A 15,942-nucleotide genomic window follows, 5' to 3' on the forward strand; every position below is an offset into this window, starting at 1 on the left:
TAAATAATGTTAAAACTCTTATGATTTATTCTGTGTATAGTTATTAACAGAAACTGCTGTCCAAGATGGAATGGCCTGGCGAGGCGAGAGGAAAATCTGGAGACGTCTTGACAATTGAGTAATAATCCTCTGAGGACAGCGTGCATGACCACATTTGAAAGATTAGTGCCTGTATTCACAGACCCTTGCCGTGCGACAGAGAAAGACATGAAAAGATAAAGAGACCACTTCAAAATGCGTATACACTTACGCAAAGGCAAATGCGTGTGAGGCTACCTCGCAATGAGGGTTTCGCGTCAATTTGGCCTGAGCCCGAGGATGATGCACAATGGGCCGTTAGAGGGACACGTGATACTTCCAGCAGTACTGACAACTGGTTACAAGACAGTGTGTAATGTATAAACATGATCGTCTCCCCTAAAAGCTCAGTGATGTATTTTAAGTTACCAACACTGACCTTTCCGCTGTTACTGTAGTGACTGAGCCACAAACAGTGATTAAGCTGACTCTTCAAAACTGAAAATGAGTGAATATTTGAAATATCCTTGATGGATTACCAGCTTAAGTTACAAGACTTTTAATTCGGTCTTAGTCTCTTCAGGAGGTATTTTCGATATTTCATCGGCTATATGTTTAAAAAACTAAGTGGATCTTTGAAAGCAAATTCTACAGATTGATTGCACTAAATGGGTCTATAGTGTATTTGTGGCGACACTGTAGCTTAATTTATAGGTAATTTGCTCGAATCCTATCCAGAGATTAAGTTGTAAATTGAATTAATTAATTATAGAAACTTTTAATGTTATTACAGAACTCACCATCATGTGTGATCTGTAACAGAATAGATGTGAAGCTTCTTTCATATTTTCACATCCAAATACATTTTCTTTCAATATTTTGGACAACAATTAATTTATTACTTATTTTATGAAAATCAAAACTTCAAGTGATATGTAAAGTGAATCATGTTATATCAGTTTGGTAATGTACAACTGTGTGTGCGTTTTCCCCCTTGAGTTGAAACGTCTTCACATCTAAAATGTTTAGTCACCCATAGGAAAAGTCGGAAGTTATGTCAAATGAAAACCCCACCTGTATTTTAAGTAATTTTAGTAAAGTCTCGATATGATTCCAACTAACAACGTACGGACCCAGTCACCAAGTGAAGACATCACAGTCAAAACTACTGGGCTGTATACCTACCATTAAAAGAAGAGCTTCAATAGCCGAGTTATACGTAAGGTACGCTTCCTACGTGCACTCGTCACAAGCAAATCTATGCCATTGCAGAGTTTACAACCAAGCAACATATTCAAAGCAATTGACCTTCAAGATGTTTTTAATACATTACTAAGCAGCATTGCAGATATAACGCAATTTAATTGTTTAATAAAAGCATGGTTAGAGGACATGTGATAACGACAGATGTGGTGGTATGCCAAATAGTGTTGTAAAGTTTAGGCAACAGTGCAGTTCATATATTTATTAGGAAAACATATATATATATATATATATATAATATATATATATATATATATATATATATATATATATATATATATATATATATATATATTTATATATATATGTATACACACACACACACACACACACACACATATATATATATATATATATATATATATATATATATATATATATATATATATATATATATATGTATGTATATATTCTAAGCTGTTTGAATGGAGTGCACTGCCAGAAATAAACATAAAGCGAAAGCACTGGAATCCATTCGGTTATTGACAAATCGCAACCAAAATATTGTAAACGGTTTTATTAGTGCAAAATAAAACCGATTACTGTAGCTCCATTTACATGGTAATGGATAGATATTAGTAGCCTTTCCTCTATAAGTGTTTTATGAGAGGGCAGTTATGTTTCGTCGCGAGAATTCCACATATGCATATCATATCAACACATGTTAAATATTTGAATCGTTAATTCCTTTAAAACAGGGCACAAAGGTAATCAATATAATACATGGAAATCTAGAATTAACGATAAGGACCCGTCGATCCATATTTGTGTTGATTTTTACTTAGTGGTACTCTACCTTTGGCAACTTTTTTCTCGCTTTCATTTGTGTCATATTAGAATGAGTGTCATTTTGTTCGTGTCAGACACAAACACAATGTCCCATGGTTTTGGAAGTACAGCTAACATTAATGTAGATATCGCACAAAAAAGTTGACATAGAAAGATAACCGACACACCCATTACTCATGTTCACATCATGTCTGCTGTGTTAGAGTGGTTCTTGGTAAGATTACACCTCGTGAGGTCCAGGGGAATTTTGACAGAATTCCTAGTGATTTGTGAACAGGTATGAAAAACAGCACAAAAGTTCATATGAAGTCAAAAATCTTCGTTGCTATTGCAATTACTTGACACTATTGCAAACTCTTCAAATGGATTGTTGAAAACAAAAATTCAAAATTCAGACACATCTACACCAAAGCCATTAAAAAGTTTGGAATTTGAAGACTGGAGTACGCAAGACGTTTCGGCAATAGTAACCCTGTGATTATAATGTGATTACAATTTACACAAAATGCTTCTTTTATACGTCCATATCAAATATCTGAGTTATGGTTATTCACCGCTGAGATTAATTGGGATATATTATTGATATACACAAATATGTTGAGATGTCTAACTACTGATGCAATTTGTCTCACGAAATTTTGAAAATTCTTTGACACCTTTTGCGTATCTTAGCCTTTCTCCAGTCATCAAGATAGCTGAGTCCCCTGTTGATATATTTGGTTTGTACGCCGACGTAATTTGCAAGCTCTTCGACTTGAGCCAGCATATATCCCATGAAAAAGCTGCTTCATTTTTATGACTTTAACCTATAGTCTGTTCAGTAAGACCGTACAGTAATATGGGTCATAATTGCTGCTGGTCACATAGCCTATATGACAATAGTTCCTGCACACAAATAGAACGGCTAGGAGCATTTTCAAAAGCACAGGTCCTAAATTCCAGGTACGTTTCCTCAAGGCGTTGACGCGCATGCGCGAATGACGACATCATTTGGAGCAACTCCTATAACAGTGAAGTCAAAGTGCGATTGGTTACGGATACTATCGCAGGTGGAAATCGTACAATACTATGTTGTGGACATTCTTTGTTGTGAAGATCCTGTGAAGTTACAGCAGTATCGGTAGGTTGTTTCAGAATAACATTTTACATGCCATACAACTGTTGAATAAGATTTAATACGAGTAAGTGTTCGTAACATTTGTTTACTTGGAGGAATTATCGCTCGCGGCTGCAAATTTGATGAATATACCTACAATTTTACTTCAGGGTGTGTTTTTTTATGGCAGGTATAACGTACATTGAAAATTTTATCAGTTTGTGCCTCATTATATCCCATGGGGAGGTTAGGTACTCCGTTCACATCGTTCCTTTTGTTGTAAAAATAGCGTTGACCGCATGTCACCATCGTAGACTAACTAATTAAAGGGACAAAGTCGGCCATTTTTTCATGAATTGTGTTTGATACGAGATACTACTCACATTGTTTGACATGTTGAAAGATACTGAATGAATGGGTGACCATGCATATATTCGACCCCGGTTTTAGACACGATACATGAAACCATCGCGAAAATGAATTAATTGTCATGACCATTATTTTATTGTTTCGATGGTTTCATGTATCGTGTCTAAAACCGGGGTGGAATATATGCATGGTCAAACATTCATTCAGTATTTTTCGACATGTCAAATATAAGTAGTATCTCGCGATCGTATCAAACAAATTACATGAAAAAATGGCCGAATCTGTCCCTTTAACTGACTGACTATATTCCTTTTTTCTAAGACAGCAAAATCTGTCATAAAATGTTCCCGTATGTTCAGAAACGTTGAAAGGTTGGAATAGAAGTAGTTGATATAGCTTTGTGGCCACTTCTAATTTTTCGCCAAATGAACCACTAGTGAATGACAAACTTTTGTGTAATCCGCATTTTGTTTTCGGTTCTGCATACAACTGTTTGATGTTCCGCAGGAATAAAGCATGCCGGTCTCAACGACGCCGATTTATCAAAAAGGTACCTGGCCACGTTAATCCGCACACTGCTCTCTTTAATTGAAAATACCGCACCTATAAGTTTCAAGAGGTTTAACGATGTAATGTGATTACGATAAAGAAAATATCAGAGGTGAATTAATAGGAATTTTGCGTCGTTTTCAGATTTTATCACTTGAAACTGTCATGGCCGCTTGCGGATTGAGTTATAAATACTCTTTCCGCTTCTTAGGGCAAGGTTGACTTTTAGTTAATGATTACCCTTGCGCCATTGTATAGCTTTGCTATCTGAAATGGTTTGTTACCCAACAGTGAATTCTAACTTGTTGCTATCACCACAAGACCACAGGTTGAGGTAGAACGCACCCAGGGGACAGAAAGTTGTCTCTCATATTTTTACACTTTGTAGGGGTTCGTTTTAAAGCTCTTGGAGAAAGAAATATGTGTTATTGTCAAAATATGTCTTACTGTCACAATCCATTTTCCCCATAGAGTTAACACATGAACGGTGGCCATTTTAAATTTCAAACATCGCAAAATGTTGGGTAATTTGTTTCGCTGATTCCAAATTTTGAACGGTGACCCCCAATTTTTATTGTTGTTTTGATAAGAATGATTGAAAGTTTCATTGAGGAAAATTTCAGCAAAAGTTTAAGTCTTTCACTTTCGAGGCGCACACTACCTTCCTGGAAGTGTCTTCTGATTCTAATTCCGGAATGTTTGATCCATCATGTTCTTCGGTGCGACAAGGTGGTAGTGACATTACCACCTGAAAAGGTCAGCAAAAATGAAGGGCGCATAACAGTTTCCTAGGAAAAGTTTAGTGTACAGTTTGTTCCTTCCTAACAATATCGTTGGGATTATGTTTAAACAGCCAAGTCATAATTAAGAATCGTTACAAGACACGCGTCATTGCTAATATTTGAAAAATATATTTAACTGAAAAATCTATATCGAAAGTCTTTTCAGGGAATACCTGCACGCCAAATTTTAAAAATCTTGCCGAGAATATGTACATAAGCGTAATCCAAAACGATTGAAATAATCACCAGACACCGACACTTTAAAGATGAAATAAAATATGAACATCTGCCATAAAATATGCATACGAAAAAAGATCGCTTTATTTTACACAACGTGAAAGTCATTCTAAGTAACGACAAATCTCATTTGAAAGTTGTGAATCTTAAATCTGGAAAACGACGCATTGAATTGCACAGATATTTGGGCCAAGAAACCTGTGAAAGCCATGTAGTCCAGTCAAAATAACGAAGAAGTAGTCAAACCTCAAACAAATTGCAACACAAATCATTTATGCAGATTTGTGCTCGGGGATACTGCCAAGTAACATACTAAAAGTAGAACAAAATCGGAAGATATAAAATTTGATTAATTGGGGATATCTATAATGAAATTTATGAGTAAAAGGTAAAAGTATTACTGTGAACAATGGAGGACTTCTTTGCCCTTTGAGCCGAGTATTGTGGTCTATAAAACGGAAGCACCAACTGAGAAATAGAAGTAGGCTAACATTTTGTTGTTATCCCGTCATTTTTCAATTCTTTGTCTATTAAATCGTAAGACAGCCAAGTACCAGAACTGTGATCTGTACTCTGTTACTTATGCTGACTGAATTACTACTTCAAAAATGAAGAAAAATGGAAGGTTATAAAACTCGCTTTTTCAAGATTATGTTATATTTGATTTCTGGGCAACAGTTTGCTTTACTGGAGCGCAGGACTTCCTTGCCTATATTTGTCATCTTCATTGCAGTAGCACCAATTAAGTATTGTACAAGATCAAGAATTTGTTGTCCTTGAGTCGTTACTTTTCAGTCTCGTGTAATTTAAACCATACGTCATTACCATAGCAACCTATCTTTAAGTGAAATTTGCTTTAAAATCAAAAATAATATTAAAACCAGTCTTACACCTATTGTGTTATAAATGTGGTCTATGTAAGAATAAAGAGTTAAGAAAAATAACTTTATATGTCATAAATATCAGTCGCTATTTTATATTTTCAACCAGGATGTATTAATGATAAACAAATTTTAGAATCACACTTAGTAAAGATATGATAAGTATTCTTGAATAGATAATAAGCAAAATAACAGCAAAATTTTTACTGGAACGTTTTGATTTTTTCTTCAATACCTTCTTCATCTACATCAATAACATGCAGTTGGGGAGAGTTCAGAAAGCTTATACCCCTACAACCTGCACATCTCATACTGAGTACACTCCAGCCAGGCGGCTTTGGAGTATGAATGGCTGCCATATTCCCATGTTTCAAAAAATTCCTATTATCCAGCAAAATTATCGTGGTGTTCTGGTCATATATATATATATATATATATATATATATATATATATATATATATATATATATATATATATATATATATATATATATATATATATATATATATATATATATATATATATATATATATATAACCCAGGTAGTTAAACTGTCAGTCAACTAAACCTGGACCCAAGTTCATATTATCCAATCAACAACAAAGGAAAGAATGATTATCGTACAATTTGCGTTGCAGTTTATGTTGAGGTTTATTTCACTACACACTAATGATGATAAAAAGTCTACAATGATTAGCCGGCAATACTGTTTAAACATTCAGAAACTCTAGACACGCCCCTATCCAAGTTCGTATCAATTACAGTGTTCACTCAATAGACACTCTCCAGAATTGTTCAGGGTTCAGAGTCCACGTCGATCCTATTGCTACGGTTACCAATTCCGTGATGTAACCTATTCCAGTTCGGGTGGGAAACTGATTCACACAAAACGTCCTCCAGACAGTTCTCCTTTGGGATTAACTCATTAGCAGTCCAAACGCTTCCATCAATGGGTTGGTATGTCGGGAAACTAGAAGTTCATAAGCCATGCAAAAAGAGAAGAGCACTTACAAGTTACATAACCCTTTTGAGTCAGCAGATCGTGATATCACCTGGATCTTAATCCACGGCATGGCAATGCCATTCTAGTCACTGTGTCAAGTTGAACAAGTTCATTTTCTGTGGAACTATTGGTATTCAAAAATCAAAACAAAAAGTACAAAACTACTAAACAAATCAATCTTAGACTATTACTATGGAAACTTGAGATTCAGAATGGCTCACAGTCCAATTAGGAAAGCACATGGCCCCTCCAATCTGCCTCACAATGGGTGTGGTCTCAAACTTCAAAAATACACCATGAAACACGTTACAAATTCAGTATTGCAACAAATGTGAAAACCAACCTAGAAGTTCATAAGCCATTGTAGACTTTTTATCATCATTAGTGTGTAGTGAAATAAACCTCAACATAAACTGCAACTTTGTGTTAAGCAATACTTTCAAAAAAGCATTTGATATGTTGAATATCTACAGGACGTGTCTTGATCTACAAGGAAATTTTGACAAATTTAGATTATCCTTCTGTCAAACAAATCCAGAAAATCCCAACTTTCAATTTAATACCTCGCTAATGTTTGCACAAGATGTGAAAATCGGTGCACAATTTGGTGTAATTACTGTATGTACGGTGGCAGGGCGTAATTCTGTCGGATCAGTATCTGAATGGAGAGCGTAATTCTGTCTCTACACTAGTGTCACATACTGTTAATTGATAGAGTTCTTCGGTTTAGCATGTAGGTAGAGACAAGTACTAGCGAAAGAAATCTTTGCATGTGAAAGTGTGTATCCATTAATCTCCACTTCCAGCCACCCTTGTGATTCACGGTAGCCTACTGACCGTCTGGCTGTTGTAAACCTCGACTTACAACAAGGTAAATAAGATTGAACGCACCTCGGAGATAGATATTCGGACTTTTACGTTATGTGTAAGGTCTGCTACCTGTTTTGGGTTCATTTTGAAGCCTATGTAGTAAACAAATCTTTCACTGGCTTATTTTCTTTGAAAATAAAATATTTTTTTTTCCCGATTCAGTTAACAAGGGGGCTGGTAGTTATTTTTTATTTGCAAGTGTCTTTAAATATTGGGTAATCTGTCTCTGTTTTAGTTTCGTTTTTGTGTTACTACAAGGAATCTGGTAGATATCAAATCGGGTTCGAGTCATGATTCCTTATTTACTTTCATAGCAGAGGATCAATTGTGGTCACGTACCTGTCCTCGACAGTAAATTTCTCTATTCAGTCAACAGTTCATGATATTAAATGTCCACTTCTTAATAATGTTGAAAATATAACTTTTCATCGTAATTTTATGTCCCTCAAACGTAAGTCGTAGATGTTGCTCCGTGTTGGTTGAATCTTGTGTTATAAACAGTCGTTATATTTATGCTAATTAAATAACTTATTTCTCCTTTTGTCTTCAGTGGCGACATCTCTCAAAATACGACAATGGCTGGACGTAGGCAGGTTTTATTCCTGGGGATGACAGTGTTCACGAGCTTTTTTATGGGATATATGCTGGCTCAACTCGGAGAGCGTACAAATCACAACGGCGTACAAACCAAATATATCAACAATGCACTCAGCTATCTTGATGACTGGAGAAAGGCTCAGATACGCAACAGGTAGGCAACAAAATCTTCACAACATCGTGAGAGAAATAAAAGCTTTTTAAAGGAGTAAGACGAATCAATAGTCGTTTTTTCTGCATATATTCTTGTGTCTAGTGAAATATTGCGTTTCAGAAAACAGTATGAAGTTTATCATTAATAAAACATTTCAGGATTTTTTTACCAAAAGCATACACCCCTTCATTCTTGAAGTAAACTATTGCTACAATACTTACCTTTAGATTCCCTGCGTTTTGAAAAATTAAAATATTATAGGGGTGTCCTTGTCATCTGAGATAAAAAGAAATATTCCTTTGAAAAACTGTATTGGCAAGGTGCAGCTCCATCTTAACATGCAAATATTAAATCAAATAATAATGAGTAATTATCCATGGTGGTTATTTCTCGGTCGAAAATCCTAATCGACTGACGATATTCGGTGCAACCTGTAGGCGTTATTTTAAAATTGAAGATAATCCGATGCAATCAGGGTGATATGATGTACAATAACACTGATCAGTATTTCTAAACATTGGGCAAAAGTTCTGAACCTTTTGATTGCCTCAGATTAACTACTGTAACATTCGAACATTCATGTGATGGTAAAGTTTGCACGTAAAGGTTTCGGACAACAGAGCAGTATTTGTATAAAGCCATTTGTTCTTCAAATTAACTCCTTAGATTGCTTTCATATTCGTACTTGCTGGACGCCGATTGTGCCAAATAATGACGACATTTGAATATGTTTACATCTTCGGTCGCTCCAGACAAAGAGGGCCAGGACATATCGCTAAGGCAGTCTCATCTTTCTTTCATCGCTTTACCACTTTTACTGATCTGGACACCCAAGCCTCACATTTCGTTTCGCGCTATTGGCTTTGTATCATCCGACCGTTCACATCGCTACTTTTAGCCTGCACATCTACTCGTCATCTGGTTTGCAAGTTCATATTTATTTCATTTTCTTTCTGTCGAGCAAAATTTTAGCATTTTTACGGGTTTTTTTATTTCATTATTTTTTATTTTTTATTTTCTTCGTTTACAATTTTTAATCTTTGCTGCATATTTCTTCTGTTGAATTTAATTCCTGATGAAGATTCCCTTAGTGGAATCAAATCGCTGAAGTTTAAGAAATAAACTCTGTATTTTGGAACAGATTCTTGCTTTTCCTCAACTCAATACTACTCTCAAGACCCAGTTTCACTCTATCTGGTGCCTAGGGCTGTATTTTGACCGACACTATTTTTAATAAGAAAATATTGTGTTTGGGCTAAAAGGACTGCTCTTGGGATAGATTTTAAAATGTCGTATGTCAAACATATGTTATAAATAGAATTGCATTGATGATGAATTGCGTGGGTTTCTTAGACTTTCTCTCTAAATACGAATCTGTTAATGTGAATTTCGGTTGTCAGAGTCGATCTAATACGCATGTATCAATAAAATGCATGTTGGCCTGGTCGAAGATATGCAGGGCAGCTGATCCAGATAGCACACTAAGGTTAATGTCAATTATTATTGGACTGTGACCGTTGCAGTGCTTGGATAAATAATTTACGCAGCAGGCCACCGAAAGAGGTTCAGAGTAGCCAATTAATAATACAAATGTTTCAATAAGATCGTCGCGGGCCTAGTAGACAATATGTTGGGAAACTGACCAAGACAGCATATTTGAGCTTAATAGGAACTTTTCTTGGATTCTGACCATCAAAGTGCGTAATCGTACGTAATAGTTTTCCTTTGTTGGCGATAAGGATTTTTTCAATTATGCTAGTGCGAATACTTAACTTTAGAAGTTTTTATGGTTGGATATTTGAATGCCCTTTGGCAACAGATATTCGGACAGTCATTTATTGTTGATCTCACACTTGTGGAAGCTAATTTTAAAGCTCCTTGGGTACGGAAAAATTCACCGTCTTAGTTATTCGAAAGTCCAAAATTGTATTTCTCAGCATAACGTTGACCAAAAAATGGCGGCCATTTTGAATTTAGAATATCGTAAAATGTCCGGTATTTTGTTTTTCTAGGCCCAGACTTCTCACGGTGGGTCCTAATTTCTATTCTTGATTTTGTGAGAGTGTCGCTTAAAGTTTCCGTGAGAAAAATTTGAACAAAAGTGTATCTTCCACCTTAGAGGTGCGTACTTCCTACAAGTCCAGAACGACAGCATGTGCGTTTTCACATTATGACCTCCGAACGTTTCATACTGATAAGCAGCGTGACACGCTAGGAATACCATCTAAGCTTTTTATAAATCATTGCAGTGAACAGTGAGTAGTATCAAAGCTTTTGATTCGTCTTTGGAACATATGGGGTCATATTGGTTCTACGGTGACAGACTGTTTTGGCAGGTTTTGTGATTCTTACTCCAATATTTCAAGTACCATAGTGGCAGCAAACTTTGTGCAATGTCTTCAAGCTTGCCATCCATCAATAGCGTAGCAAGGGCATAGGTCGCCTGACAAAGTTTCTGATGTCATAGCAGCAAAGATAGGGAGCCTCTCACACGCATGACGACATCGGAGTTTGCTCAGAGTAGCTTACTGTATGTTTACAACTCAACGGGCGCGAATCATAAGTAATCTGCCTGCAGTTCATATCCAACCCCTGTGCCTCATTATCCCTTCCTGTGAATTCCCAAGCTACAGGCACATAGTCTATAAAGCTGCTCGTTTAGATACATCCTTTCATTAACTTCACTGCATGGTGTTGAGTGAAATATTTTTACTTTAAATTTTGTTATGAAAAAAAATATTATGATTGCTTGTACTCTTTTGTTTCATCAGCTTTGCAGAAGGACCGGATGGAAAACAACCAGCAGTGGAACGAAAGGGGTAAGGAATGAAAACCAGCATTCAAAGTTTGAACGATTGACACTCAAGGCTTAGCTGTGTAAGACTGGTAGGGCCCACTGTATGCAGTAACAACAGTCATAGCATTCAGCAAATGTAGTAAATGATTGGGATTCAAGACGGATTATCACATTGTCAAGCCTCTGTTGAATCTGATTGACCCTTAACTGGCTAATGAGCTAAACTCTATTTAAAAAAATGTTTGTTAGTAAAGTTCAGAGCATTTACAAAATCAATCGAACTGCGAGTAAAGAGAAAAAAATGTTTTGATTTTGTGTTATTTATGGAAAATCAGATATAACGGCACAATTATTGTACACCTGCCGTCATATAGGTTTAAATTTGTTGGTTGGAGATTGTAAACATGGATCTCATAACCTTATCTTGATGAGACAATTACAGAAAAGGCATTTCAATCGGTTGCCTTCATTTTTATGTAAACATAGCGAAAAAACGTACATATGCATAGTTTGTAATTATTTCAAAATCAAATTCCACCATGAAGACCATGGCTAGAGAGCAGATTTAAAAGCTATCGGATATACACCCTTGGCCACTTAAGTGTTGATTAAGCCTACTTGACACAGACAGAAATTCTGCTTGTATAAAGACAAAAGAGACCCTGCCAAGGGTTCTAAATGAGAGCTAACGATTGGCACTCTGTCTTAAAAATTTAGACATAAGATACCACTTCCATTCATAAAAGCCTACTCGATAATTAGTTTGTTGAGGCAACACACTTTTATGAGCTCACTGCTATAGCATCAAGTAAAATTGTATGTCCCATGCAGACAGTGTGTCTGGGGAAATTGTAATAAACAAGACTTGTACAAGGACCAGCATATGGTAATGTTACATGGTATCTCAGCCTTGACCACAGGGTGCCATTATCGTAAACTCCCATTTACAACCCCAGACAGAGCTAGTTTTGCCTTTGTACAAACAGAATTTCTGTCTGTTTCAAGTAGCCTTGATCAACACTAAAGTGGCCACGGGTGTAATTTGCAAGAAATGTGATGTTTTCGCCAAATATATAATCTTGACCAACATATTTAATTATGAACTTTCGTCAGTTGCGTCAGTTGCATCATCCGAAAAAAAACAACATATCCATTTTGAAAGTTACCGCGCGAACGAGTGCAGTCGGTTTCCATAAACAAATTTCCCATTATTATATAGATCTTGATGCAATCAAAAGCACTTTATCGAATTGAATAGGCTACAAGATAAGAAGATGTTTCAACTAAAAGGGCAAAATCATTCTAAGAGTATGTTTACCTTATGCTAAAACAATGGTTGCATAATAGGGTAGCGGTTAAAGTATCAGACTAACTAAAGAAGAATGAAAAGGCACGGTAAATTGTAAGTTAAGGCCAGTCAGTTGAAAGATAGTCAGTTTGACCTAGAGCATGGTGTTGGGCCCTCGAGCAAGGCACTCTAATCGTCATTGCACAATTGGAATATAGGTAGTGTGTATCTTATCATGTGGTAGGGTTTTCTCGCCGTAAGATGGATGGATTGATAAAAATTGAGTAAAATTGAAAAAAGCAATGGGATAACGAGTGAAAAGGATACCGTGTTTTGTCAGAGATTGTGAGAGATGAAAATGTCTTATTTCCAAATATTAAACTCTGCACAACAATACAATTGTCGGGATATCAGCGACAAAGTAACGACTTGACATTCTAGTTGTCAATGAGTTGATAAGAGTTTATTCATTTTACGTGTTGTCCCAAAATTAATAAACGAAATTTGAAGCTACCTACCATCTTTTGTCGCATTCTTGGTCATGACACCTCTGGTTTACCATTTTTGATGATGAATTTTTTCACCTATTTCCATCTAATTAATTGAATGTAAAACGTAATTTTGCCAGCCTGGCAAGGCCACAAAGTGCAGGCCTTGAGCTGAATAAGGTCACAAAGCTGTGGGATTCTACGCTGCTTCCTCGAAGCTAGGGGGCCCTTGTTAATAAATATGATTGTTCCGTACTGAAGATTGGTCCTGTATTATTCGGAAACAACTGATGTTAGTGTGATATTACCTTCCATATGTAAACACATTCAATAAATGGTTACACTATGAACAATCGTGACAAATAGAACCTCATATTCGTGGCAAAATTATGTCATGTTGTATCCATATCGTCGAACAGGGCATAGGAAAACATCTAACGAGAAATGAACATTTGCACTGTAGGCAGGTCAAAATGGGCATAGACAAAACAACACTAGCGAAGAATTGACAGGTTTCCGGTATTTATATTGTGATCTCTCTCTCTCTCTCTCTCTCTCTCATGGTTGAAGACCAAGAAAAATATTGCTAGACTGCGGTGCAAATGTAGCTTCAACAGTCAATCTTTTTAGGGAAACATACCCGGATGCAAAAGATTACATCATTCACTCATTTGAGATTGATGCAGGACTGGCACCATATTTTGCGTATTACCGGGACAAAGGTCACATACTTCACTGCCCTGTTGGCGTTGCTGACAAGAACGGTGAGTTGATCAACTTTATCCTAGCTGACCTTAAATGGGTCATCAAGTCTTACCCACCCCTCGTCAAGGTGCGACATTGTGAAAAAATAAGCTTATCATACTTTGCATTCATATGCAGATTTAAATTATCACCATATGTAGCACGTATTGACCCTCGACCTCAACACGGCCAACAAAGCGCCTTTCATTTCATTAAATCTACTCTGTGTTCGATGCAAATGAATATGAGTGCTCTGACGAGGTCTTCCGATATACTGAAACAAAACTATACGTACAAGTTTCAGCGATCTGTGATTAAAACATATTAGCCTCCCTTAAATGTTTACTACACACACGTCAAAATGAAAACTAAGTGAGCAAAATATGTATCATAAATTTTTGGCGGCTGCTTTCTGCCAACACATCGTTTAGGAAGCTGACATATATTAACAACATCTCATAGCAAAAAGATATATTAATTCTGGGAGTACATTTATCAATCAAGTAGATTAATATGCTTCGATGATAAGTTCTTAAAAGGTGAAAAGGCCAAAAGATAACGAGATATAACTCGCCTTCCGTGGCAAATGATCTTGCCTCTGATAAGCCGAAAATCGCTAGCCTTACTATTACACGGAGCTGCAAACTGCAAACGTGTAAATTACGAGTCTTTAGCACTGGCAGCACAAGGCAAGACACGAAATCCAAACGAAATCAAATTCTCGAAACATTGCGAATATGGTATCGAAATTCAATTCAAGTATAAATTGAAATCACGTTCAGGAATACAGAAGTGTTATCAAGATGAATAACAGACATGTTCCGGCAGAGTTATATGATATGTATTCCAGTATTTAATATAATTTAAAAGTTGAAACTATCAAGAATCTTTGTGACCTATACGGCTTATTAGGCCTTAAAATTGCAGTTTCAATGTTACTTACATAAGAACCTGAATCAGCTGACCGCATGGACGTTGACAGTTTCGAGTAGGTAAGCTAGAATGCCTACTTTCAGGTTGCATATCAGTTCTGTTAGCTAATTCATTTTTGATTCAAGATAGCTGTTAAAATTATGAATCCTGGCCTTTGTTAGGATGGTGATCTGAACACATTCTTTAATGTTTCGTCTATTTCAAACCCACACGAGTTCTCTGTGAGGTCCTGTTTGACCTTATGTTCTAAAATGTGAATTCTTTTCACAACAGAATAGTATCCATAGTTTTGTTTTTGTTTTGTTTTTTGGCCTTTTTTGTTTTTTGGCCTTTTTTGAAAGAATTTTCATTTGAGTATGATCTATCTCTGTAATGATCTACTCTATTTCATGTTTTTGCACTGACGATCATTTATATGTTCACTAAATGTTGTCACATTCTATGTAAAGCCATCTTTGTTGTTGTAAATTTCAGTTTAAGTTTGAAATTCTTGACATTTCTGTCGTTTTAACATTTACACCTGATATGCCCTCAAACTGAAGTTTCGCAGTATCCTAGTTTGTCCCCTCTGTGTGACAGTAAGGCACATGTTTGGTTAACCGAATTAATTTGAACGCAGATAAGAATGAGATAGTCGCCGTGAATTACAGCCGTTGATGTCCCAGTTAGTTTCCGCTTTTATTACCACTATAAAGTTTGTGTGCAATAAAATAGCTCGGTTATTGAACCAATCTTTTAAGAAGGGGGATTGGGCCGAGCGGTTTTTTCTGTGGCTTTTCTACTAGGCGACTGGGTGCCGTATATTGTGAGTTCGAATCCGTTGGAAACCATCGTCGGGAAAATTCAAAATACACATGAATCTTATTCAGTGTAATTACAGTCAACAGTGACCATGATATGCCGGTGGGGTGAGTCACCCTCTGTTGGTGTTCAATCCTAGACAAAATGTTGGTTTCGTTTGATAAAAGACGACCTTTCGGTGAAAATCGGCCGCAAATCATTGAATTCATGATCCTTTCGGGTTTAGATACTTAAGTGTCCCTTATACTGGTCCAAAATTATATATCTGTTTGCTTTGTGTGA

The 15,942-nt window shown here is 36.3% G+C and overlaps 1 protein-coding gene across 1 annotated transcript in view; it reads left to right on the forward strand.

Annotated features, from left to right (window-relative positions):
• The first annotated feature begins 3,075 nt into the window (after window positions 1-3,075).
• LOC139127568 (uncharacterized) overlaps window positions 3,076-15,942 on the forward strand; it is a 32,626-nt gene continuing 19,759 nt past the window's right edge. The window contains exons 1-4 of the mRNA XM_070693473.1: window positions 3,076-3,190; window positions 8,409-8,609; window positions 11,381-11,428; window positions 13,753-13,946. Of these exons, the coding sequence (XP_070549574.1) occupies window positions 8,434-8,609; window positions 11,381-11,428; window positions 13,753-13,946 (418 nt within the window). The 5' untranslated portion in view covers window positions 3,076-3,190; window positions 8,409-8,433. The remainder of the gene's footprint in view (window positions 3,191-8,408; window positions 8,610-11,380; window positions 11,429-13,752; window positions 13,947-15,942) is intronic.

The sequence above is a fragment of the Ptychodera flava genome, unplaced genomic scaffold (assembly GCF_041260155.1).
Source record: "Ptychodera flava strain L36383 unplaced genomic scaffold, AS_Pfla_20210202 Scaffold_33__1_contigs__length_2856901_pilon, whole genome shotgun sequence".
NCBI lineage: Eukaryota > Metazoa > Hemichordata > Enteropneusta > Ptychoderidae > Ptychodera > Ptychodera flava.